The sequence below is a fragment of the Globicephala melas genome, chromosome 12 (assembly GCF_963455315.2).
Source record: "Globicephala melas chromosome 12, mGloMel1.2, whole genome shotgun sequence".
In the NCBI taxonomy this organism is placed as follows: domain Eukaryota; kingdom Metazoa; phylum Chordata; class Mammalia; order Artiodactyla; family Delphinidae; genus Globicephala; species Globicephala melas.
Genome location: NC_083325.1, coordinates 5,458,063 through 5,485,038, shown reverse-complemented (window position 1 = coordinate 5,485,038; position 26,976 = coordinate 5,458,063). Strand labels below are relative to the sequence as shown.

Here is a 26,976-nt window from a genome sequence, read left to right as displayed (position 1 = left end):
AGTGAAAGTGTGCAGTCCTAACCACTGGACCGCCAGGGAGTTTCCATATTTTAAAGGCTCATTCTGGTTCTTATTACTGTGAACAGATCCTAGGGAGGCAAAGGGAGAAACAGAGAGGCCAGTTAGGAGGCCATTACGGTGATCCAGGCAAGCTATGATGGTAACTTATTCAAGGGTGACAAGGAGAAGTGAGTCGTCAGAGTCTGGATATACTTTGAGGACAGAGCCAGCAGGATTTGCAGACAGATTGGATGTGGGTGTGAGAAACAGAGAAGAATCAAGGATGACTAAGGGTTTCAGCCCAAGCGCATGTAAAGTGGAGTTGCCGTTGATGGGAGGGGGGAAGGTCACGTGTTCAGACCGAACATGTTAAAGTTAGCTGTCCATTAGATGTCTAAGTAGAGATGTTGACTAAGCAGTCTGGAGCCAGGGGTTGGAAGTATAAAATTGGAGACCTTGGCAAGCAGCTGCTATTAGAACCCTGAGACTAGATGGGTCTACCTGGGGAGTGAGTGTGGTTAGAAAAGAACCTCAAGGAGTGAACCCTGCAGCCCTCCAGGGATGGGCGGTCAGGCTTCCATTCATCCAAGAACCAGTGAAAGACTGGCCTGAAAGGTAGGAGGAGAACCAGACAAATGTCCTGAAAGCCAAGTGAAGAACGTGTTTCAGGGATGAGAATAACACGTGTCCAGTGCAGATGTGCTAAGTAAGCTGACGTCCGAGAGTTGTCGATTTGATTTAGCAACTTAAAAGTCATAGGTGACTTTGATCAGAGCAGTTTTGATGGAGTGGTGGAGCAAACCCCAGATAAATAGGAGAGTGTGTTGAGCTGAGACCTTAAGGTTTACTCTTTTATCACTGTTATTATTGCTACTGTTACTCCTCGGAGCTAAATACTTACCAGTCCTCCATCAGTGCAGGTACCTTGCTGAGTGCCTAGCCACTTTTATTTCCATTTCTGTTTTTAAATAGCTTTATTGAGGTTATAATAGACATACAATAAACCACACGTTTAAGGTATACAATTTGATGTGTTGACATACATATCCACCCCTGAAACCATCATCACAAGATAATATTGAATTGAGTATTAATTGGTTTGGAGAGAACGGGGCAGCTCAACAATATCAAGTCTTCTGATCCATGAACAAAGTATAGACGTCTTCATTTTTTTAGATCTCTTAAAATTTATTTAAATAAATTTATTTTGTAATTTTCATTGGATCAGTCTGATGCATCCTTTGTCACATTTATCCTAAATTATTCATATCTTGATGCTATTGTAAAAGGCATTTAAAAAAATCCAGTTTCTAATTGTTCTTAGGTAATATAGACACACACATTCAAATTTGCATATTCATATTGTATCCTACAACTTACAAACCCTGCAGGTCTTCGGTAGATTTCCTAGCATATTCTGTATAGAGAATCATGTTGTCTGCAAATAAAGACATTTTACTTTTCTCTTCAATCCGTATGCCATTTCTTTTTCTTGCCTAATGCACTAATTAGATCTGCCAATACAATGTTGAATAGAAGTGGTTAGAGTGGACATTCTTACCTTGTTTCTAATCTTGTATATGATAGCTGTAAGGTTTTTATAGCTGTCCTTTATTAGCTTTAGGAAGTTCCCTTCTATTCCTAGTTTTGTTTTATTGTGGTTTTTTTGGGGGGGATGTTGTGTACATCAATGCACTGTCCTTTTTTGATATATTGTAGCATTCAATTTGCTAAGATATTTTAAAGAAATTTTGCGTCTATGTTCACGATGAAGACTGTTTTGTGGTTTTCTTTTCTTGGAATGTCTTTGTTTGGTTTTGGAATTAGAATAATACTGACCTCTAGAGTGAACTGGGAAGTGTTACTGACTCTTCAGTTTTCTAGAAGAGTGTGTGTAAAACTGGTGTTGGTCCTTCTATGAATATGCCAGTGAAGCCATCTAGGCCTGAAATTTTTTTTGTTGTTGGGAGGTTTTTAACTACACTTTCCGTTTCTTTAATACCTGTAGGGCTATTCAGGTTATCTGTTTCTTCTTCAGGCAGATGTTATAGTCTGTACTTTCAAGGAATTTGCCCATTTCATTTAAGTTGTTGAATTTATTGGCATTAGGCTGTTCATAATATTTCCTCATTACTCTTTTAAAATCATTTGAATGAGAGATGTCACCTCTCTTTTTTTCCTGATCAGTATGGCAGGAGATTTATCCATTTTATTGATTTTTCTGAAAGAACTAGCTTTTGGTATCTTTGATTTTTTTCTCTATTGTTTTTGTTTTCCATTTCATTGGTTTTTCTCCTGGATCTATTACTATCCTCTGCTTACTTAGGGTGTAATTTTTTAAAAAATTTCTTAAATGGAATCCGAAGTCATAATTTGAGATCTTTTTTTTTCTTATACAGACATTTAGTGCTATCAATTTTCCTCTAAGTATTGTTTCCTTTTCATGCCGTATGTTTTGATATGTTGTGTTTTCTTTATCATTCAGGTCAAAAGACTCATCTCCTAATCTCCTCCTTTATTTCTTCTTTTTTTTAAAGTTGATTTATTTATTTTTGGCTGCGTTGGGGCTTTGTTGCTGTGCTTGGGCTTTCTCTAGTTGTGGCGAGCAGGGACTACGCTTCACTGTGGTGCACGGGCTTCTCATTGCGGCGGCTTCTCTTGTTGCGGAGCACAGGATTTAGGCATGCGGGCTTCAGTAGTTGTGGCACGTGGGCTCCGTAGTTGTGGCTCATAGGCTCTAGAGCACAGGTTCAGTAGTTGTGGTGCATGGGCTTAGCTGTCCCGAGGCATGTGGTATCTTCCCGGACCAGGGCTCGAACCCGTGTCCCCTGCATTGGCAGGTGGATTCTTAACCACTGTGCCACCAGGGAAGTCCCCTGTATTTCTTCTTTAATGCATGGGTGATTTTTTTGTTTGTTGGTTGGGTTTTTTACAGCTTTTAAATACATGGGTGAATTACTAGATATTTTTCTGTTACTGATTTCTAATTTAATTTCATTGTCAAGAGAGAACATACTTTGAATTCTTTTAAATTTGTTGACTGTTGGGTTATAAGCAGGAATATAGTACATCTTGGTAAGTTCTTTTGTGTGCAGTTAAAAAGAATGTGTATTCTGCTGTTGTTGGGTAGGAGTTTTTGTAAATATTGATTATGCCAAATTGGTTGATAGTGTTGTTCAAATCTTCTATATCATTACTGATTTTCTGTCTAATTGTTGTATTTGTTCTACCAATTATTATGAGGAGACTGTTGAAATCTCAGACTATAATTGTGGGTTTCTCTATTTCTTTTTGCAATTCTATCATTTTTGCTTCATGTATTTTGAAGCACTGTCAGTAGGTGAGTAAATGTCTAGGATTACTGTGTACCTCCTGACAAATTACTCCTTTATCATAATTTCATGACTCTTTTTAATCCCTGTTAATATTTTTCACTGTAAAATCTACTTTGACTGATAATAATAAACATTCAAACTTTCTTTTGATTAGTGTTAACATGATATTTCTCTCCCCTCCCCGTTTTTACTTTTAACATATTTGTGTCTTTACACTTAAAGTGTGTTTATGTGTGAGTTCGTGTGTATGTTAGCATATAGTTGGATCCTTCTTTCTTTATCCACTCTATCTCTGCCTTTCAACTGGGTTGTTTAGACCATGAAAAAAATATAATATGTTTGGGTTTTATTTTAGGATCTTGTTTTATTTTCACCTTGTACCATTAATTCTTTGTTATGTGTTTTCTCTTTTCTGCTGCCTTTTGGATTGAGGATTTTCATGATTTATTTTGTCTTCTGGGTTGGCTTATATTAATAACTTAAAAAATAACTACTCTAGTGCTTATGGTATCCATCTATGACTTATCACTGTTTACCTTCAGGTGATACTATACCAATTCACAAATAGTATAAAAAACTTAAAACAGTATATACCTGCTTCTCCCTTCCTGAACTTTGCCTTATTGTTTCCATACATTTTACTTCTTTATATGTTATAAATCTCAAAAGACATTATGTTTGCTTTAAATATGCCGTTGTTTTTAAAGACTTAAATAATAAGAAAATTATTTTATGATCACCCAGGTAGTAAACATTTCTGGTGCTATTTATTCGTTTATGTAGATTCATTTTTCATCCGATGCTATTTTCTTTCTTTCTATGGGACTTCCTTACATGTTTTGGCAGTACAGGTGTATGGGTGATAATTTTTGTAGCTTTTATAAATATGAAAAAGTCTTTTATTTTGCCTCTTTCTGAAAAATTCTAGGTAGATGATGTTTTTCCTTTTAGTACTTATCTTTATTCTGCCCTCTTCTGGCTTGTATTGTTTCTGGCAAGAAGACCGCAGCATTTTTGTCTTTGTTTGGTGTGCTTTTCTTCATGCTTCTTATGCTTGGGTTTTATTGTGATTTGGGGGTCTGTGGCTACATCATTTTCATAAAATCGTGAAAAATTTCAACTTGTATTTCTTCAACTATTTTTCCTGTTCAACCCACCTCTCCTGTTCTTCAGGGATTCTTATTACATGTATTGAAGTTGTCCTGCAGCTAACTAGAATCCTGTTTATTTCATTGTTATTTTTCTCTGTTTAGTTTTGAAGAGTTTCTAATGCTATATCTTGTAGTTCACTAAGCTTTTCTTCCTGCAGTGTCAAACCTGCCATTAATCACATCCTTTTTTTTTTTTTTAAAGCCAGCATTGTAGTTTTCATCTCTAGGGGTTTGATTTAGGATTTTTAAAATAATGTCTTTCATTTCTCTACTCAACATGCTTGATCTGGCCCCTTGAACAAGGGGAACACAGTGATAATTATTTTAATTTTTTCCATCTATTCTATTATCTGTCATTTATGGGTCAGTTTTGATATGACTGATTTTTTTTCTCTTTATTATGCTGCCTCTTTTCATGCCTAGTAATCTTTGATTGGATGCTAGATATTGTAGATTTTACCATGCTGGGCATTGGATATTTTTTTTATTACTAAAAACGTTCTTGAGCTATGTTCTTTTACAGGGTTGTTACTTGGAAATAGTTGATCCTTTTAGGTCTTGCTTTTAAGCTTTGTAAGTCAGGAGCAGAACAAGGTTTATTCTAGGCCTAACTTGCTCCATCTACTGAGACAAAACCCTTCTGGGTTCTCTACCTGGTGCCCCATGACTGATAAGATTGTCCATTCTGGCTGTTGAGAACAGCCACCATTCCCGGCATGTGTGCGCTCCGGGTATCATCCACTCTAATTCTTGTGGCAATTTTCACTCTGGCCTTGGGGAGCTTTCTTTCATGCTTCTGCTAATTGGTACTCAGCTGAAAACCTGAGGGAGATCCTGTAGACCTCCAAAGCTTGCTTACTCTCTGTGTGCAGCTGTGATCTCGCTGGTACTCTGCCCTCCATGCTCTTGGTTGACCTGGATGCCCTGCTCCGTCTCCTCAACTCAAGAGAGAACACTGGGTTTTGCCTGCATTTCCTCCCAGCAATGTCATGGCCTAGAATTGCTCTCTACACAGTAATTTGGGAAAACCCTAGGGCTCGCCTCCTTTGTGTCCTTCATTCCCTGACGTTCGATGTCTTGAACATTGTTATTTCATATACTTTGTGCATTTTTTAGTTGTTCAGGTGGGAGGGTAAATAACGGTTATTCCATCTTTTTACTGAAGCAGCCATCTTTTCCTGCTACCTTATCCCCAAGTTTTAGCTGAGTAAAGAGGGGAGGAGAGAGGTTAAATAACTTGCTCAAGGACACAAGTAGTAAGTGACATCCTGGATTTGACTAGAAATCTTTTAGACTTCCAAGATGATTCTCTTAATCATAAGGCTACTGACACTCTCACGTATAACACAAATTAATGTATTTAATAGTTGGTGTGTTTATATTTAGATATTACATTAAGAAACATTGACTAATTTCTTATAGAAATGACTTTCCCTTTCTCCCTTTTAAAGATAAATGTGTGGAACGTGAAGAGGAAGTTATTTTAGTTTCGTCTGCACATGAAATTGATGCTCGTTCATGTCCTCTTATCCTAAGTGAACACAAAGGCCCTATAATTTGGTATAAAAATGACAGCAAGACACCTGTATCTACCGAAAGAGACTCCAGGATTCATCAGCACAAAGATAAACTTTGGTTTGTTCCTGCGGAAGTAGAGGATTCAGGATATTACTACTGTGCAGTGAGGTAAGAAAGGAATTAATATGTTACAAACGTGCGTTGTATGTACCTGCAATAGTTAAGGACAAAAATCTTCTAATAAACCTATTTTGATTTATTTTAGCAATTCAACTTACTGCCTCAAAACTAAAATAGCTGCAGAGTTTGTACAGCATGAGCCTAACTTGTGTTACAATTCACAAGCCGTCTTTACACAGAGACTACTGATTCCAGGAGATGGACAACTTGTATGTCCTTATTTGGATTTTTTCAGAGATGAAAACAATGAGTTACCCCAAATACAGTGGTATAAGGTAATTTTATATTACATATGGCATTCTACTCATCTAGCAAATAAAATAGTTTTCTATCACAGACAGTAGGATGAATCTGCAAAGCGCTTTTTCCTTTGGCATGTTATTTTGCCTGAGTGGTGAAATTTAATAGGATGTTTTTAAAAGGTTTTAAGACTGTACACATTTAATCTGCAGCTTAACTAAAAAGACGTCATTTTTGTTTAATAAGGTAGAGCTGAGAAAAGTATAGTAGGCATAAAAGATGTTTAAGGATGATTATAAATTTAGGGTTTTTAAGAAATAACTATTTGTTACAAAGATACTGTTTTGTGTTTTATTACAAACATTAAGTGGTCCTTGGATAACCTAGTGGTTCCTCTAACTGTCTGAAAGGCGATTGGCCAGCACTCCATGGAATACATCATATTCTGGTATCTTTGATCTACCTGGCTTGTTGGAGCTTACATGGAGAGTCATCTTGTAGAGGTTAAAAAAATACAAAATAATATCAGTGAAGAATGGAAGTATAGCATTACTAAGCAGCTATGGTGTTAGCATTCTTTCCTCAAATGTGTTTCTCTTGCAGAGTAAGTTGGTCTTCACTTGTCTTCAAAGTGCAAGCCTCATAGGCATAAAAATGTAAATCCTGGGAATGTAATTATGACTTTGCAAAAAAATGCAATATTAAAACTTGTATGCAAGGAACCTTTCTATTCGTATACGTACGAATATAAATATGAATTATTGGTTTTCAATACTTCCTTCCTCTCCCTCTGTTTAGGACTGCAAACCTCTACTTCTTGACAATATAAACTTTGTTGGAATAACAAATAAACTCATCATCACGAACGTGACTACGGCGCATAATGGGCACTATACGTGTCATGCATCCTACGCACACTTGGGAAAGCAGTATCACGTCACCCGGGCGATAAAACTCATTACTCTAGGTGAGTCAGAGCTCCAATCCTAGGATTTTAAATCCAGGAAGGCCCAGAGACCATAACTCTAATATCACCTTCACTGTCTATGGAGGGACTAAATCCAAGAGCAGCTTGATGACTTGCCAGAGGTCACCTGGCTTTAGTTTAGTTTTTGTTGTTACGTGCTATGTATGTGTTTCTCATTCCTACTTCAGAGGCAGTGCTGATCAGACAGACAAGGATGAGCTATGTGTTCCAGCTGAACTCGGAGCACGTTCTTTGGCCTGGCTAGAGCTGCTTCTCCAGAGGGTTCTCTGGAGAGGCACTGGAGGAACGACAGTTCTGAGATCCCTCACTTGGGCAGTCTGAGTGTCTAGCCATCACTGGCGTGATGGATGGATGCTAATGAACTTTGGCACAAGTTACACTCTTGTTAGATCTGTTAGTCCAGTCGCTTAACTTCTCTGAGGCTGTTTGTTTGCTCCTCTGTAAGAAAATTCAAGCTTCCAAGCTTGCTGCAAAAGCGAGAGATCAAGTGTGCTCAGCTTGCGGTCCTGTGCCTGGGGCCAAACAGATGAGAAATGAGTAGGTACATGATGATTATTCTTGTTAGTTTTCCTGAGGCTTCTATTAACCATATTTCATATTAAAAACTACAACAAAATAAAACCAAGGCACTCCTACAAGTTACCCGGGGATGGGCAGAATGCTCAACCTTTCTGTAAATACCAGGGTTTTCTAAGCTTTCAGTAAGATAAGAATAGAGTTCGTTTAACCAGGACTTTGAAAGTCAAAGCAGTCTCTATCAGTAATTACTCTGGGGCAACAGGGATAAACAGGGCCTATCCCAGGTAAACCCAGATTATGATCACTTTTCAGAGAGCTATGTTTTCTCAATTCTACAATAATTCATTTTTTCTCCAAAGGTTAATTTTATTGTCTCAGAATCAATTCCTTCCCTACATCCTACAAGCATCAATGACTCGTAAATTTCAGGAGTCCTTGAATCACAACCATCCTGAGTTCCTGAGCAGCCCCTCTCTGGTCATTGTGGAGCTCTGATTTGTTTTCCTTGGGGTACTGCAACCAGACCAGCAGACCAAATTTTAGGGTAAACAGGGTACTACAGAGTTTTAAAAATTAGGCCAAATGGGTTTTAAATACTTTCTGCCATCCTTTCTGATCCCTTACGTAGAAATAATATACTTAATCAGATGGGAGGTTGTATTTTGTTTTCTTCTAAAGGTGGACTTAGAAATATTTATTGGGCATCTACTATGTTTCAGGCACTGTTCTAGGTATACATTAGGGAACAAAGGAGACAGTATCCTGCCCTGATGGAGCTAACATTTTTCTTTTTGACTGTGGCGGAATAAATACTGGGCTTTCAAGTTCATAGTTTCTCAGGCTTGGCCCCAGATAGGTCAGATTAATTTCTGGAGCTCCTCAGTATTTTTATGCTTATTTTAATAAATCATGCCAAAATGTTTGGCATTCTTCAATGATGGTGGCTTTCACTCTTGGGTCATTGTGAAAATTACTAAGTACAAGCACGTCTACCAATAGATGGCCTTCTGGTTAATAAGTCCCTTTCCACAACGACTCGTTTTTCCTGATTTGCATGAAGAGGGGCACTTGTCTGGAGCCCCAGGGCCTGGTGACGTGTGGGGTTTTTTTTTGCAGCACCAAACTCTGGGTTCAGAAGGGCCAACTCTGTGGGTTCTGCTGTGGTCTCTGTGTCAGCCTTCTACCTTCACCTCTGGCCTTCTGTTTCCTGCTATACATGCTTTGGCCAGTAGAGGGAATATCGGGCAGATGCCTTGTAGTATATTTTTGGTATATTTTGCCAAGTGTGGTCATCACTTGAGATTCTGGTCTATAAGAGACCTTATGGCTGTTTTTCTTTCAGTGAAATCCAGGAACAAGAGACCTGAGATTGTGAGTCCAGCTAATGAGACGATAGAAGTGGTCTTGGGTAAGTGGGCTACAATCAGAATATGCTGAAATCAGTATTTGTTGCACTCGAGATTAAGATAAACTACCTTTACTGCACACAACCTAAGCTGTTTAGTGGATATATATCTAAAGTTAGAGGGAAAGTGGCACAGATTATGTCTTAAATGTTTCTTTGGATTTCGTGCCTCTTATGGCAAACATCTAGCCATGTCTGATTGGCCCACCCTTACTTTCCTATGGACACTTATTACTCGTGAAGCCATCAGCCAAAGACCAAGTTCAGGGACTTCCCTGGCCGTCCAGTGGTTAAGACTTCGCCTTCTAATGTAGGGGGTGAGGGTTCGATCCCGGGTTGGGGAACTAAGATCCTACATGCCTCACGGCCAGGAGACCAAAACATAAAACAGAAGCAACTTCAATAAAGACTTTAAAAGCAGTCCACATCAAAAAAATCTTAAAAAAAAAAAAAAAGAAAAGACCAAGTTCAGTAGGCCTAGGAATAGGAAATGTAACTTACTTGGCGCAGGATGGAGTTCTTATGATCAGAGTTAAGCTTTTAGGTAGAAGAATAGGACTACAGGCCAAAAAGACAGTTATTCTAGAAAATTATTTTTCCAAGTTAGTGATAATGTTCATTTTAAGAATAAAGATGTAACACGATAAGCATTCAGATCTAAGCTATGCAATATGATAGCCACTAGGCATGTGTGGCTACATACATGTAAATTTAAGGAAATTTATTTAGTTTAATTAAAAATTAGTCCCTCAGTCAAGGGCTGAAGAGTGACATGTGACTAGTGACTACGTATGAGACAGCACAACTACAGAACATTTTTGCCAACGCTGAAAGTTCTGTTGGAAACCACCAGTCCAAACATAAAAACAGATTTTTGTATCAGAGGATCAAAAATGAGGCTGGCATATAGAATTCTGTAATAGTAACTGCATGAAGACAAAGAGCAATTGTACAGAGATTAGAAGGTAAAATGTGTGACCTCTGAATTCTGTACTTGGCCAAGTTGTTCTTCGTGGTGGAAAGTAATATAAAGACATTCGTAGATGTAAACAAAGATGTGAAAATTTTAAATATTGTCCCGTAGAATCCAGAGCAGTGTTTCAACCCTTTTTTCCCCATCATTGCTCCCCTGTAGCGCCTAACAAGCCATTTTTTCCCTCATACTCGTTAGTTGCTCAGGTATTTAATACCCAGATGTGCACTGTGGCACTTTGAAAGGCCACACGCCACTGCAATAGCTAAGCTTCTCTTGCTCTCCTCGCCAAGACACACATTTTGCCCTGTTGAGAAAGCATGCTCGAGGAATGTACACGTGGAGCGCTAAAGCCTAGATTGGATCTACAAGTCTAAGAAGTTCACATTAGGAAATAATAATTTTCATATATCACATTGATCAGAGGCCTGATCACCGTGGCATATGAGTATCCTATAATCAGACATTTATTTGATAAGATTTCATATTAATTACCAATAAAATGACTTAGAAAAATAGGAATTGAGGGATACTTTCTGCACTTAATAACATCAATTCAAACCAATCGTCACCAACATTTTTAATGGTGAAACACTATATAGTGTTAAACCTTCTACAGGTCTAGGCCTTAACATGGTCCAGAAGTGCCCACTAATGCAAAGATAAAAGAACCAAGGCATGCTGACTGTAGGGGAGAAAAGAACTGTGTTATTTTCAGATCATATAATGATGTATCTACAAATATTATTGTATTGACCAGATATAAAATTAATATTCTAAAATATTAGACTTATTTAGCAAAAACCAAGAAAATGGGAAAAGAGATCCTATTTGCAACAGACATGTCTATAAGATAGCTTAGCAAAACCTTTAAAAATTATATTGGATTTATAAGGAAGAAAAAACCAACCAAACAAAACCCCCACAAACTCTGACCTATAAATCTCAAAAAACTGGGAGATTTAAAGCATACATTCTTAAAGGGATGGGGAGATGTTGTCGGCAATGGGGAGAAAATTGGTTCTTAGGAGGTGAAAAAATTAAATCAATAGATACAGTGTATATCTGTGGTATTAAAAATTCACGGAGAGTTAGGCAACTGGGATAAAAAAATCCAGAAAAGCTCCAAAGGGAGAAATAATAAAAACAATCTCTCAAGAAACACAAATTTAAGAAAAACTGTAATAAGGATGTGTGTTTTTCCTATATGAAAAACTGGAAATTGTAAAGATATGGACTCTCAACAGTAAGTTACAGTTTTAATGGAATTCCAATAAAAATATGAATGGGCTTAAAAATTGTCAAGTGATACTGAAATTCACCTGGGAGAATAAAATGCTGAGATTACTAAGATAATACTGGGAAGAAAAGCTAAATGATATGAATATTTACCCTAAAACTGCAATAATTAAGAGTGTGGTACCCCTGGCGCCAGTATACACATTCAGATCAACCTAGAAAGTCCCAAATAATTATTTTATAATTCTTACGTAACTGAGGAAGAGATTTATTATTCAGTAAGAGATTCTGGAATTATCAGTCAACTATTTGGATAAAAACATTAAGTTAAAGCTTTCTCTCATACCATACCCAAGTTATATTCTAGACAGATTAAAGAACTAAAACACTCAAACTACAGCAATGCAAACATCATATATACCTGAAAGAAAAAAGTACATGGAATATTTTCCTGATTTGATGGTAGAGAGCTTTTCAACAACAACAAAAAATACTGAAGACGTAGTATAAAACAATTGTAAATTTGGCCAAATAATAAAAATATATACACTAAAGAATTTCCATAAACAGTAACAAAATGAAAACAAGCTCTGAAAGATATTTGCGGTAGTTTTCATGTATGATAAAGAGTTACTATCCTTGATAATTAAAGAGCTTCCATGCATCATAAGGTTAATAATATGAGAATGCAGCTTAGTAATGGCCATTAGGAATAATAAGCAATTCTTTTCTTAAAAATTTATTTGTTCTATTTATTTTTGGCTGCGTTGGGTCTTCGTTGCTTTGCGTGGGCTTTTCTCTAGTTGCAGAGAGCAGGGGCTACTCTTCCTTGCGGTGCACAGGCTTCTCACTGCGGTGGCTTCTCTTGTTGTGCAGCACCGGCTCTAGGCACACGGGCTTCACGGGCTTCAGTAGTTGTGGCACATGGGCTCTAGAGCACAGGCTCAGTAGTTGTGGCGCACAGGCTTAGTTACTCCGCGGCATGTGGGATCTTCCCGGATCCTGCATTGGCAGGTGGATTCTTAACTACTGTGCCACCAGGGAAGCCCATAACAAGCAATTCTTAAAAGAAGGGCAAATGAATACTAATTCACCATGAGCTCAAGAAATGCAGATGAAAATTTAAATGGAATTTTTTTCTTCTCTCAATTGGCAATGACTAACCAAAAACACTTGGTATCTGGGGCTTTCGGGGATAAATGACTCTTGCATACACTGCTGGACAGAGTGCAGACTGGTGTAGTCTCCCTTGGGACAGGGCGTTTGGCTTTTAAAAGTATGTCTCTCTTTTAACTCAATTCTTCCAGATTTTTATTCAGAGTAATACTTCAGGATATGTACAATGTTGACGTACAGGAACATTCATCGGAATGTTAATCATAATAATGGAAAATTAGAAACATTATGTTTAGCAATAGGAAAGGAATTCATCATAGTATGTCTGTATGATGGAATAGTAAACTGTCATGAAATAGCCTATTTTGGAAGGCTAATCACGTGAGCCGAAATTCTCAATGTACAATAATTACAAATAGTAGACAACGACACCCCATTTTAAAAACTGCATACGTACACAGAAAGGTAAGGAATGAGCTACGTAAAGTTACTAATAGTGCTTATCTCTCGGTGGTGGATATAAGGGCAATTTCTTCTTTTTGCTTTCCTGTAATTTAAAATTTTTGTTCAACAGTCATTTATTAATCTAGATAGATCAGGTGAAAGTCCATTAATGTTATGATTCAAAATCCATTCCTTTGCAGGATCCTGGCTCCAACTCATCTGCAATGTTACCGGCCAGTTAAGTAACTTTGTCTACTGGAGGTGGAATGGGTCAGGAATTAAGGAATATGAGCCTATGATGATGGAAGAGTTTACATAGTAAGTATGCCAAGAGCCAGACATTTTGGTATTAAATTCCATGTCATACGTTATATAACCGTTATGATTGAATCTAGTGGCCGTGATCGAGTTGGTCATTGATTGGTCCTTAACCCTTTGCTGCCCATATTGAGTTTTGCTAAGCTCAGCAGGATTCATAAGATCTTGTCCAATGAAGGTGACGATACATGTCATTATGGTACAAATTCCAGACCCCTTGGAAGGCTTTCTCTTAAGTTCAGTTAAAAATGTTGCAGCATTCCCATGAAGCAATTGTCCTGAATTATCCTTCATGTCATTCCATTTTTAAAGTAGTTTAGAAAAGACTCATTAATTGTGGCCAAGAATCAGGCACTCCCCTGCTCAGGTCTCTGATGGCGTCCTATTACTTCTTAGCATCACCTGCAAACCCTTTCCCATCTGTCCCAATCTACCCTTGTTTCATATATTCTTCGTGCCCCATGGAGACCAGAATGGCTAGGTCCCCATTTTTCTTCTTGGAAGCTGGTAATTTTAATTTTATTTCTCTGTGCTACTGAGTCTTTTACTAACAGTGGTCTTAGGGCTATGAAACATCAGATCAGTCTTGCTAAAAGCCTGATTCTTATACCTGTGCTTAGGGCTGGTGATTATTTCTGCTGTAACGATAAACCAGGGATGCTTATCGTATCTATAATTGATGCCATTTATACAATTTTGTTACTCTTTTGAACAGCGTGCAGAATCCTTTAAACAAAAGAAAGAGTGCGGTCATCGCACGGCTTAATATTACAGCAGTGGAAAGTAAATTTTTTCTACATCCATTTATCTGTTTAGCCAAGAATACAGAAGGAAGGAGTACAGCATATATCCAATTAATACATCCAGGTAAACAACACAGCTGTTTATTTGAAATGCAATTTTGTTTTCCTGTAGTAAGATTTCATGACCTTGAGGTTTACCATGCTATCTCCTCTGCCTAGAATGCTCTTAGATTCCTCTTAACCTGGGGACTGCCGTTCCTTTTTCACTTCCCAGCTGAACTATATCTTCTTCTAGGAGGTTGTGCTGTCCTGCTGCCTACTCTTAACCCCTCTCTCTGCCCCGTAGAGCCTCTGCTATGCATGTCCATATCTATCTTAGTTTTCTTTACTTGAATATAAATTCTGTGATGTTGCAGATAATTACTAATCGTTCTATTTCCAGATCTAATAGCAACTTAAGTCTGGTCATCCTCGGTACCTAATGAATAGCTTTAGGTAAAGCACTACATGATGAATGCACAGGGGAAGCCTAAATACCCACTTTCTGGACAGGATGTCAGAAGTTACTGGTTTTCATGAATTCTGTAATCAAACACAATATTGGCAGTATTTGTGTTTCTGCTCACTGATTCATTTTTCTGCCTCATTTTCTGCCTCACTTATTCTGCCATTGATCCCTTCTACTGTATTTTTCATTTAAAGTTATGGTATTCAACTCTGGTTGCCTCTATATTTTCTAACTTTGTGTTCAGAACGTCTTATAGCTTTTTGCTCTGTGCATCCATTCTTTCCCCAAGTTCTTGGATCATCTTTACGATCATTATATTGAACTCTTTCTTGGGTAGATTGCCTGTCTCCACTTCATTTAGTTGTTTTGCTGGGGTTTTATCTTGTTCCTTCGTCTGGAATGTATTCCTTTGCTGTCTCATTTTGTTAACTTTCTATTTGTATTTTTATGTATATGCAAGATTAGTTATGTTTCTTGGTCTTGGAGAAGTGGCCCTCTGTAGGGGATGTCCTGTGTGTCAGTACACTCCCCTCTTGCTACCCAGTGGCCTGGGACCAGCTGGTCCCAGGGTAGCTTCTGACCTGTTTGTGTACTCAGTTCCACAGGCTGTGGGATGATAGTTTTCTTGCTTCTGGGGGGTGAGGCTGGTTTAGGGGCTTATGCAGGCTTCCTGGTAGGAGGGGCCAGTGCCTGACCACTGGTGGGTGCCGCTGGGGCTTGGCCCTCTGGGGGGCAGGGCCGTGTCAAGGGGAACATCTAGAGCTGGCTGTGGGCTCAGGAAGTCTTTAGGCAGCCTGTCTGCTGATGGGTGGGGCTGTGCTCCTGCCCTGGGTGGTCGTTTGGCCTGATGCAGCCCAGCACTGGAGCCTACAGGCTGTTGCAGGAGGCCAGGTCTTGGTGCCAAAGACCCAAGCAAGATATCTGCCTCTATCAAGAGTTCACGCAGATGAACACTCCCAGATATGTCTGCCACCAGCTTTTATGATCCCAGAGAGCGCCACAGCTGCCGCCTGCCCAGCAGACCCTCCAAACCAGCAGGTAATGACTCCTATGGAGTCACTGCTTTTGCCCTGGGTTTTGGTGTGCACAAGACCTTGTGTGCCCTCCAAGAGTGGAATCTCTTTCCCCCAGTCCTGCGGAGCTCCTGCAGTGAAGCCCCATGGGCCTTCAAAGCCAAATGCTCTGGGGGCTCTTCCTCCTGATGCCAGACTCCTAGGTCAGGGAGCCTGATGTGGGGCTCAGAGTTCTCATGCCTGTGGGAGAACTTCTGCAATATAATTATTCTCCAGTTTGTGGGTTGCCCACCCGGGTGGTATGGGATTTGATTATATTGCGAGTGTGCCCCTCATACCATCTCATCATGATTTCTTCTTTAATTCCTTGGATGTAGAATGTCATTTTTGGTAGGTTCCACTCTTTTATAGATGGTGGTTCAGCAGTTAGTTGTGATTTTGGTGTGCTCGTGAGAGGAGGGGAACTCAAGGTCCTTCTACTCTGCCATCAAAGGCTTCAGTGATTCCTCATGGCCTACTGGATATTTCAAGCCTCTTACAGACTCCTTCAAGTGTTATTCAGCTTTCTCCCCCTCCTCATTTCACTGATACTCTGCAGCATTTGCCAACTCTTCTTAAAATTCTACTCTTTGCTTCTTGTACTTTCTCTTACTTCATTGTACCCTTATTTCCTTTGCTGTCTCCTTTTCTTTTTCATTGCACTAAAATTATTTTCCTCACAATTTCACCATTAGAGTTCCTTATTTGCTCCATTAATAGTCTGTAAAATTGGTCTTGAGACCACTTATTTTCAGAATCATATAGGTTGCTTTTAAAAGTTCAGACTTATCAACCTACATGGGGCTGCAAAGTTAGATTAGGAAGACCCAGTGGTGGAAGCCACTGCTAAAGAACAGAAAAAAGAATGAGAAATATGAGGACAGTTTACAAGACCTTGGGGACAATGTCAAATGCACCAATTATAGGGGTCCCAGAAGGAGAAGAGAGAGAGAAAGGACCTGAGAAAATAATTGAAGAGATAATAGCTGAAATTTTCCCTAACATGGGAAAGTAAACAGTCACCCAATTCCAGGAAGCACAGAGAGTCCCATACAGGATTAAAATCAAGGAGGAACATGCTGAGACACATAGTAATCAAACTGACAAAAATTAATGATAAAATATTAAAAGCAACAAGGGAAAAGCAGAAAATAACATACAAGGGAAACCACATAAGCTTATCAGTTGGTTTTTCATCAGAAACTCTGTAGGCCAGAAGGGAGTGGCACTGTATTTTTACAATGATGTAATGGAAAAACCTACCACCAAGAATAATCTACACAGCAAGTTTATTCTTCAGATTTGATGGAGAAATCAAAAGCTTTACAGATAAGTAAAAGCTAAAAGAATTCAGTACCACCAAGCCAGCTTTACAAAACATGCTAAAGGAACTTCTATAAGCAGAAAAGGAAAGGCCACAACTAGAAACAAGAAAATTATGTAACGGGAAAGCTTACCAGTAAAGGAAAACATACAGTAAAGGCAGGAAATCATAGACACACAAAGATATGAAAACCAGTAATCATGAGGAGAGTACAAATGCAGGATATTTAAAATGCATTTGAAATTAAGAGATCAGCAACTTAACTTAATACAACAATGTATATATATAGCCTGCTATACCAAGACCTCATGTTAACCACAAACCAAAAATCTACAATAGATATACACATAAAAAAGGAAACTAACACTAGAGGTAGTCATCAAGAAACTAACACTAGAGGTAGTCATCAAATCACAAGAGAAGAGAACAAAAGGGGAAAAGAAAAAAAAAAGTCCTACCAAAACAAATCCAGAACAATGAACAAAATGGCAATAAGAACATACAGACTGGCTGAATGGATACAAAAACAAGACCCATCTATACATATATCATCTACCAGAGACCCACTTCAGATCTAGAGATATATACAGACTGAAACTGAGGGAATGGAAAAAGATATACCATGCAAATGGAAATCAAAAGAAAGCTGGTGTAGCAATTCTCATATCAGACAAAATAGACTTTAAATTAAAGACTGTTACAAGAGACAAAGAAGGACACTACATAATGATCAAGGGATCAATCCAAGAAGAAGATTTAACAATTGTAACTATATATGCACCTAGCATAGAAGAAGCACCTCTATATCTAAGGAGAATGTTATCAGCTATAAAAGGAGAAATTGACAGTAAGGCAATAATAGTGGGGGACTTTAACACCCTACTTACATCAATGGACAGATCATCCAGACTGAGCATCAATCAGGAAACTCAGGCCTTACATGGCACAGTAGACCAGATGGACTTAATTATAAGAGCATTCCGTCTGAAAGCAGGGAATACACATTCTTTTCAAGTGCATATGGAACATTCTCCAGGATAGATCACATGTTGGGCCACAAAGCAAGCCTTGGTAAATTTAAGAAAATGGAAATCATATCAAGCATCGTTTCCAACCACAACACTGAGATTAGAAATCAACTACAAGAAAAAAACTGCAAAAACCACAAATATGTGGAGGGTATATAATATGCTACTAAAGAACCAATGGATCACCTGAAGAAATCAAAGAGGAAATAAGAAAAAAAACCCCTAGAGACAAATGAAAAAAACATGTCCATCCAAAACCTCTGGGATGCAGCAAAGGCAGTTCTAAAAGGGGAGTTTATAGTGATACAATCTTAGGAAACAAGAAAAATCTCAAATAACCTAATCTAATACCTAAAGTAACTACAGGAAGAAGAACAAACAAAACCCAAAGTTAGTAGAAGGAAAGAAATCATAAAGATCAGAACAGAAGTAAAGAAAATTGATAAACCTTTAGCCAGACTCATCAAGAAAAAAGGGAGATGGCCCAAAGTAATAAAATTAGAAACAAAAAAGAAGTTACAACTGACACTGCAGAAATACAGTGTCATAAGAGGATCATAAGAGACTACAACAACTAGCTATATGCCAATAAGATGGACAACCTAGAGGAAGGAACACTTCCAAATGCATTCTATGAGGCCCCCATCACACTGATACCAAAACCAGACAAAGATGCCACAAAAAAGAACATTACAGGCCAATATCAGTGATGAATATAAATGCAAACATCCTCAAAAAATACTAGCAAACCAAATCCAACAATACATTAAAAGGATCATACACCATGATCAAATGGGATTTATCCCAGGGATGCAAGGGTTTTTCAGTATCCACAAATCAATCAGTGTGATACACCACATTAACAAATTGAAGAATAAAAACCATATGATCATCTCAATAGATGCAGAAGAAGCTTTTGACAAAATTCAACACCCATTTATGATAAAAACTCTCCAGAAAGTGGGCACAGAGGGAACATAATAAAAGTCATATATGACAAACCCACAGCTAACATTATAATCAACACTGAAAAGCTGAAAGCATTTCCTCTAAGATTTCCTCAGGAACAGTACAAGGATGCCCGCTCTTGCCACTTTTATTCAACTTAATTTTAGGATTCCTAGCCAGAGCAATCAGAGAAGAAAAAGAAATAAAAGGAAACCAAATTGGAAAAGAGGTAAAACTGTCACTGTTTGCAGATGACATGATACTGTACATAGAAAATGCTAAAGATGCTACCAGAAAACTACTAGAGCTCATCAGTGAATTTGGTAAAGTTGCAGGATAGAAAATACACAGAAATCTCTTGCATTTCTATACACTAACAATAGATCAGAAACAAATTAAGGAAACAATGCCATTTATCATCACATCAAAAAGAATAAAACACCTAGGAATAAACGTACCTAAGGAGGCAAAAGAACTGTACCCCGAAAACTATCAGACACTGATGAAAGAATTTGAAAATGACACAAACAGATGGAAAGATATACCATGTTCTTAGATTGGAAGAATCAATATTTTCAAACTGACTGTACTACTCCAGGTAATCTACAGATTCAATGAAATCCCTATCAAACTACCAATGGCATTTTTCACAGAACTAGAACAAAAAATTTTTAAATCTCTATGGAAACAGAAAAGACCCTGAATAGCCAGAGCAATCTTGAGAAAGAAAAACAGCTGGAGGAATCAGGCTCTCTGGCTTCAGACTATACTGAAAAGCTACAATCATCAAAACAGTATGGTACTGTCACAAAAACAGAAATATAGATCAATGGAACAGGATAGAAAGCCCAGAAATAAACCCACACACCTGTGGTCAATTAAACAAAGGAAGCAATAATATACAGTGGAGAAAAGACAATCTCATCAATAAGTGGTGCTGGGAAAACTGGACAGCTACATGTAAAAGAACATTCTTTAACACCCTATACAAAAATAAACTCAAAATGGATTAAAAACCTAAATGTAAGGCCAGATACTATAAAACTCCTAGAGAAAAATATAGGCAGAACATTCTTTGACATAAATCACAGCAATATTTTTCCCGATCCATCTTCTAGATGCCAATAAAAGCAAAACCAAATGAGACCTAAGTAAACTTTAAAAGCTTTTGCACAGCAAATGAAACCATAAACAAAGTGAGAAGATGACCTATAGAACTGGAGAAGTTATTTGCAAATGATGCCTCTGACAAGGGATTAATCTCCAAAATACACAAATAGTCATACAACTCAATAATAACAAAAAAACCCAATCAAAAAATGTGCAGAAGACCTAAATAGACATTTTTCCAAAGAAGACGTACAGATAGCCAACAGGCACATGAAAAAATGCTCAACATCACTAATTATTAGAGAAATCAAAACTACAATGAGGTGTCACCTCATTCTTGTCAAAATGGCCATCATCAAAACATCTACAAATAATAAATGCTGGAGAGGGAATGGAGAAAAGGGAACCCTCATATGCTGTTGGTAAGATTGAAAATTGGTACAGCCACTATAGAGAACAGTATGGTGGTTCCTTAGAAAACTAAAAATAGAGTTACCATATGATCCTGCAATCCCACTTCTGGGCATATATCCAGAGAAAACTATGATTCAAAAAGATACATGCACCCCAATGTTCCTAACAGCACTATTTAACAATGGAAGCAACCTAAATGTCTATCAACAGATGAATGGATAAAGAAGATGTGGTATATATTTGTGATAAAATGTTACTCTGCCATAAATAGAATAATTCCATTTGTATCAACATGGATAGACCTAGAGATTATCATACTAAGTGAAGTAGACCAAACAGAGAAAGACAAATATATGTTATCGCTTATATGTGGAATCTAAAAAAAAAAAAAAAGATACAAATGAACTTGTTTACAAAACAGAAATAGACACACAGACATAGCAAACAAACTTATGGTTCCCAAAGTTGGAAGGGGAGGGGGGGATAAATTAGGAGTTGGGGATTAACATATATATACTAATATATATAAAATAGATAACCAACAAGAACATACTGTATAGCACAAGGAACTATATTCAATATTTTGTAATAACCTATAAGGGGAAAAATCTGAAAAAGAACATATATATATATATATATATATACACATCTAACTGAATTATATATTTTATTTGTATATATAACTGAATCACTTTGCTGTACACCTGAAACTAACATGACATTATAAGTCAGCTATACTCCAATAAAAAAATCTTAAAGTGTTTGTGAAATATTTTAAGGTAATTTGTAGTTGAATTTAAAATACGGTATTTATGAACGTGTACATGGAAGAAAATCTAAAAGAACCTATGGACAAACTATTAGAATTAATAGCTAAATGAATTTAGCATGATCCCTAGTGTATATGTTTATATATAGTATTTCTATGTATTTCTGCAAATACCAACAACAAATAGAAATTAAGTTTAAAAAATAACATTTACAGTAGCATCTAAAACTATCAAATATTCAGTATATAGGAATAAATCCAGCAACAGCTGTTCAAAATCTGTGATACAAACTAAAAATACATTATCGAGATAAATTAAAGACCTAATAGATGGAGGGATATACAATATCCATGGATTGAAAGACTGAAATACTCAGTATTATAAATATGTTAGTTCCCTTCAAATTAATCTACAGATTCAAAACAGTTCCAATCAAAATCTCAGCAATATTTGTACACGTGTGGGTGGGCATTTGTGTGGGCATGTTGTTGTGGGCACGTTTATCCTAAAGGTCATATTGGAAATGTAAAGGGCCAAGACTAGTCAAGGTGGTCTTGAATAAAAACAACAAATCGCAAAGATTTACACTTCAGATATCATGATCTTGTACAAAGCTACAGTAATTAAGACTGTAAATGTGAACTATCAGTTGGGCCAATCGGATATTGATCTATCTTGAGTTCCACTTCATAGCCAGTTCAACTGCAGATGGATCAATGACTGAAATTGGAAAAGCAACATAACAGAGCTTTCTGGATGCCTCCTTGGCCCTTGGCATTTAGAAGGCTCCTCCTTCTTTCTCTCCTCTCCTCTCCCTTACCTCTCCGCATGAACTCCTCTGCAGTCATCAGATGAATAACTAGCATGTGAAGCTGGGAGGATGTGGAAGTGTGAAACACTGTCTGGCATCCCTAAACCCTTTCCTCCTGTCTTCAGCTTGCTCCACCTGACTCTCCTACTTTTGTAGAACTTTTGTAGGTTCTTGAGTGACTCTGACTTTACTCATAGTCCTATGGAGTGCTCTATCCTATGGTCTTTGGTATTTTTTCTATGTTATTACATACGACTTATGTGAAGATTTAATACAACGCACCTTAGTTTTATACAGTATCCATTCTCAATGCCTTTGTACATTAGTATTCATTAATAAAAGATGATAATGAATGGGTTAATACTGTCTGGGATTTGGGATTACAGGCCAATCCCAAATATGGTTTCTCTGGGATGATAATGTTTAATTTGCTATGCTCAATTTTTAAATTCTTTGGGTTCTAATATTTTTTCCCCTCTTTTCTGCTGTAGTCCCTGACTTCCAGACGCCCACAATTGGTATATTTGTTGTGTTAACATTGGTAATTACATGCTCTGTTTTCATCTATAAAGTCTTCAAGGTTGACATTGTGCTTTGGTACAGAGATTCTTTCTATGATTTTCTCCCCAAAAAAGGTAATTTTGTATTCTATGCAGTATTTTCTTGTTGGGATAGTTAAGAGATGTAAAAGCTAACTAAGAGGGGTTTTATTTAAATTTTAAAATGAAATGTGGCATATACAAAATAACATAATTATACATAATTATAGTTTCTTAACCAAATAGACTGAATAGTATTATTTTCTAAGTTACTGCTCTGGTGTTCATCATGGTGGGATAAACAGGCATTTAGAGCATCTGCTGATAAATCCAGTTATTCAGAAGCTGTGGTTGAGGACTTGCTCTGTGCTGGGTAGAACACAGATCACCCCATGATTTGCCATCAAATGGAAGAAATGATGTAATTTTCAGGCATCAGGGAAGCACTCTCTCTTTTGTTTAAACCTCACAGAAAACTAATACTACACTAATATATAAAAGGAAGAATGGATAGCATTCAGGGCTTAGACGTTTGGGGAAGATGAGAACAGTGAGATAAGGGTAGTTCCATACTGAGGGGTAAAGAATGTTTGCATATGAGGGGACCATCGAATAATATAAGAAGAACTTTGTAGTAAAACAGAATAAATGTAAACTTGTAAGAAGATGAACACTTTAAAAAGGCATTATACTTTTGGTGTTGTTGCTTCATACCATTGCACACAAAATTAATAATTCACTATGAAATGCATGTTTGCGATACTGACTTTACCAAATCTCATTTTTTTTTCTTTTGGTTCTAAATATATTGCATTTTCTCTTTAGCTTCAGATGGAAAGACGTATGATGCGTACATACTATGTCCAAAGACCCCTGGGGAAGGGTCCACCTCTAACTCAGATATTTTTGTGTTTAAAGTCTTACCTGAGGTCTTGGAAAAACAGTGTGGATATAAGCTCTTCATCAGTGGCCGAGATGACTATGTTGGGGAAAGTATGTATGCAGTGGAAAAAGTAATAGTCTTGTAAAACTAATTTAATTACTAAACTTGGGTTCCCTCTTTCTGGGTGTACATATCTGACAATTTTAAGAGCCTCTTAAGTGGTGCATGATGACGACTTTCATATTAAATGCAAAGTGTTTACTTTTCTCATATTCTTTTGGGGCAACAATTAACTAAGTTTTATTTCATTTTGGAAAACGTAACTAGTTAGATCCAGTAGTTACTTTACAGCTGATGGTAAAATAGGAGTGATATAGATCCAGTGGTTTAACAAGAAAGTTTATAAATTTCTACTTAAAGTACTCCGACCCCTGCTCACCTTTTGTGGGTCAGTTTTTGATCTATTCTATAAAATGAGAAACTCCTTCAATCTTAGGTAAGGCAAGAAAAAAAGAGCATTAGGAGACATAGGCCATGGGGTGGGAAGAACCTTGAGGGGTTTTGGTTCTGGAGGGAATGATTGTAAGTTGAAAGTTTACTTGCTGTGCTCCGTGTTTTTCAGGCATTGTGGAGGTTGCTAATGAAACCATAAAGAAAAGCAGAAGACTGATTATCATTTTGGCCCGAGAAATATCAGGATTCTGCTGGCTGGGGAATTCATCTGAAGAGCAGATAGCCATGTACAACGCTCTCATTCAGGAAGGAATTAAAGTTGTCCTGCTGGAGCTAGAGAAAATCCCAGACTATGAGAAAATGCCAGAATCCATTAAATTCATTAAGCAGAAACAGGGGGCCATACGCTGGTCAGGGGACATTAGAGAAGGGTCGCAGACTACGAACTCGAGGTTCTGGAAGAAGGTCAGGTACCACATGCCAGTCCAGCGGCAGCCGCCTTCAGCCAAGCACAAGCTGCTGTCCCCGGCCACTCAGCAGGACTCTAAGGAGAAACGGCCACTGGAGGTCCACGTGCCCCTCGGGTAGCAGAGAAGCTTGGTCAAGAGTTCCTTGGTGATTCCTGTCTTCAGGCATTGCAGGCAGGGCTGGGCCTCACTGACTTGTACAGTCATACCACACACCTGTGTAGTCCCTTATCCCTGAGGTCACCTAGAATTGGATTGTTAAGGGAGCAGTAAGTGGTGACAGTTGCCCTGTGGCCAGGGCAACTCAGAGCAGAGGGCTTGGGAAGTCCTTTAACAAGGCAGCAGATGCCCTGTCTGAATGTTTGAACTGCTGAGAAAAGGCACTGAGGCGGCAAACAAGAGGAATGAACGTGCAGGAAATCCCTTCTATAGACAGCTTTAGGAAGTCACCCACAGTCTGAGGGCAGGGCTGTGGCCCAGTCTGGGGACAGCAGGGTCACTGGTCCTCGAGCGGTTCTCTTGGACATTGCTGCAGGCACAGTGAGACCCGTACTTCCCAGGGAAATTAGACGCATTCTTGGAGGACTTCCCATTTGCCTTGCCTTTCCCATACCCCTTGACGGCTGGCAGTCACTTTCCAAAGATGGAATTTTACTTCACAGACCTTTAAAACTGTCATTTCAATGAACAAAGGAATTCTCCAGTATTAGAAGGGTTTGCAATAACCTTAGCTTTCTGCAGGAGAGAGAGAATTTCAAGAGCAAGAGTTGCAAAGAATTGATCCACCTCTTAATGCCTTCCCCCTGGAATGACCATTCGGTTCCACCTTATTCTTCTGCATTTTACTTGACTCGTACCTTCTTTGGAAGGACAACTTCCAAGTCACCTCCTCCTTATACTCTGTCATACACACACGGCCCCAGATGAACCATCTTTCCCACAATGCTGCTGTGATCTCATCCTGTCCTTACTAGAATACTTCCACCGGCTCCTCCTGGTTCAGGAGCTAAAGCCCATGTTCTCCCACTCAGCATCTCACCACCCCAACACAGCTGGACCCCTCTTGGTCCTGCTCTGCGAATCCCAAGTTGTGCACCTTCATACCTGCCCCCAGTGCCCCTCCATCTCTGCCTCTCCTTCCTGTCTCCTCACATTTTCTCCAGCTGACCAGAATTTTACTGAAACTCAAAATTTACTCCAAGTCACTTCCTCCAAGAGATCTCCCCAAGAAACTGCCCTAAGGCACTTGCTCTCTTTTTCTCAGTCTGATTGTACTTATTGTTGGCTGTCACTTTATGGGAAGTCTGTTCTGTCTCCAGCTAAGGAGCCCTGCTCTCTGCAGGAGAGGTGTGGGTGTGTCTCTTTGTCAGAGGTGCCTTCAGAAGTAATTTGCACATATAACAGATTTGTGTAGTGCTTTATTGTTTAAAAATGTCCGCAGATTATCTTATTTAATTTTTGAAAATCTCTTTTAAGGTTTCCTCTACCCTCTTTCCTTTCAGGCCTTCCCCATTAATTAGATTTTACTGCGCTATCTGATGGTAAATTTTTTGTTTGTTCTGGTCAGCCTAACTGTTTAAGTTTGCAAATGCAATGAAGTGTTTCATTTCCAGTTGTTAAAACTGGCTTAGCAGAATTTTTATTTTCCCCCTTCTGCCTCTATTTTATTTGCAATGAAAGAAAGGGTATTGAGCCATTTTTTCAATGATATTTTTTGTAAATTATATTTGTACTGGTTAATGATGAAGGGTTTTTTAAAAACTTGTTTGTATAATTCTGTAGCAGATACCAAATATTTTTATATAGTAAGATGCCAGATTCATGTACAGCACCTATCATTGATCAAATGGACTGTATTTATTTTCCAATAAAATCGTCAAAACCTGGTATCGACCGTTCTCCTTCAAATCTGTTTCTTTGCCGGTCCTCTCCTGAGTTTACCTGCACACTCCCAGGTCCCATAGAGAGTGAGGACACTCTGCCTGGGGAGGTCAGAGACCATTAGCTAACCAATGAGGGCTGATTCCCCTTTGTAGCCTCAGCTGTACTCCATCTGTTTGCTTGCTCCTAAAATGGATTAAAATGTGAGTCTTCTTATTAACCCTTTACCAGTCCAAAAACTGATAAGGGTAACTATTGTATAGACTTTTACATTTTCACCAGAAGGCCAAGACCCAGCTCTGCCCACCAGTGGGCAGACACTGGCCCCTCCCACCCAGAAGCATGAACAAGCCTCTAGACGAGCCTCACCCACCAGGGGGCAGACAACAGATACAAGAAAACTACAGTCCTGCAGCCTGTGGATATGAGTCCCCAAGCACAGGTCAGAACCTACTCTGGGACCAGCTGATCCCTGGCCCTTGGGTGAAGAAAGGGAGTGTACTGATGGGACACATAGGACATTCCCTACAGAGGTCCACTTCTCCAAGTTTGAGAAACATAACTAACCTTCCACATACATAAAAATGCAAACAAATTTAGATGAAATAAGAAGGCAGAG

General features: G+C 38.3%; 1 protein-coding gene across 1 annotated transcript in view; it reads left to right on the top strand.

Moving 5' to 3' along the window:
• The window catches only part of IL1R1 (interleukin 1 receptor type 1), an 87,206-nt gene extending 60,849 nt beyond the window's left edge, over positions 1-26,357 (top strand). Inside the window, exons 4-12 of the mRNA XM_030838725.3 lie at positions 5,938-6,172; positions 6,270-6,459; positions 7,223-7,391; positions 9,274-9,339; positions 13,309-13,426; positions 14,142-14,293; positions 22,626-22,769; positions 23,499-23,666; positions 24,179-26,357. Coding sequence (XP_030694585.1) covers positions 5,938-6,172; positions 6,270-6,459; positions 7,223-7,391; positions 9,274-9,339; positions 13,309-13,426; positions 14,142-14,293; positions 22,626-22,769; positions 23,499-23,666; positions 24,179-24,597 — 1,661 coding nt within the window. The 3' untranslated portion in view covers positions 24,598-26,357. The remainder of the gene's footprint in view (positions 1-5,937; positions 6,173-6,269; positions 6,460-7,222; positions 7,392-9,273; positions 9,340-13,308; positions 13,427-14,141; positions 14,294-22,625; positions 22,770-23,498; positions 23,667-24,178) is intronic.
• Positions 26,358-26,976: the final 619 nt, after the last annotated feature.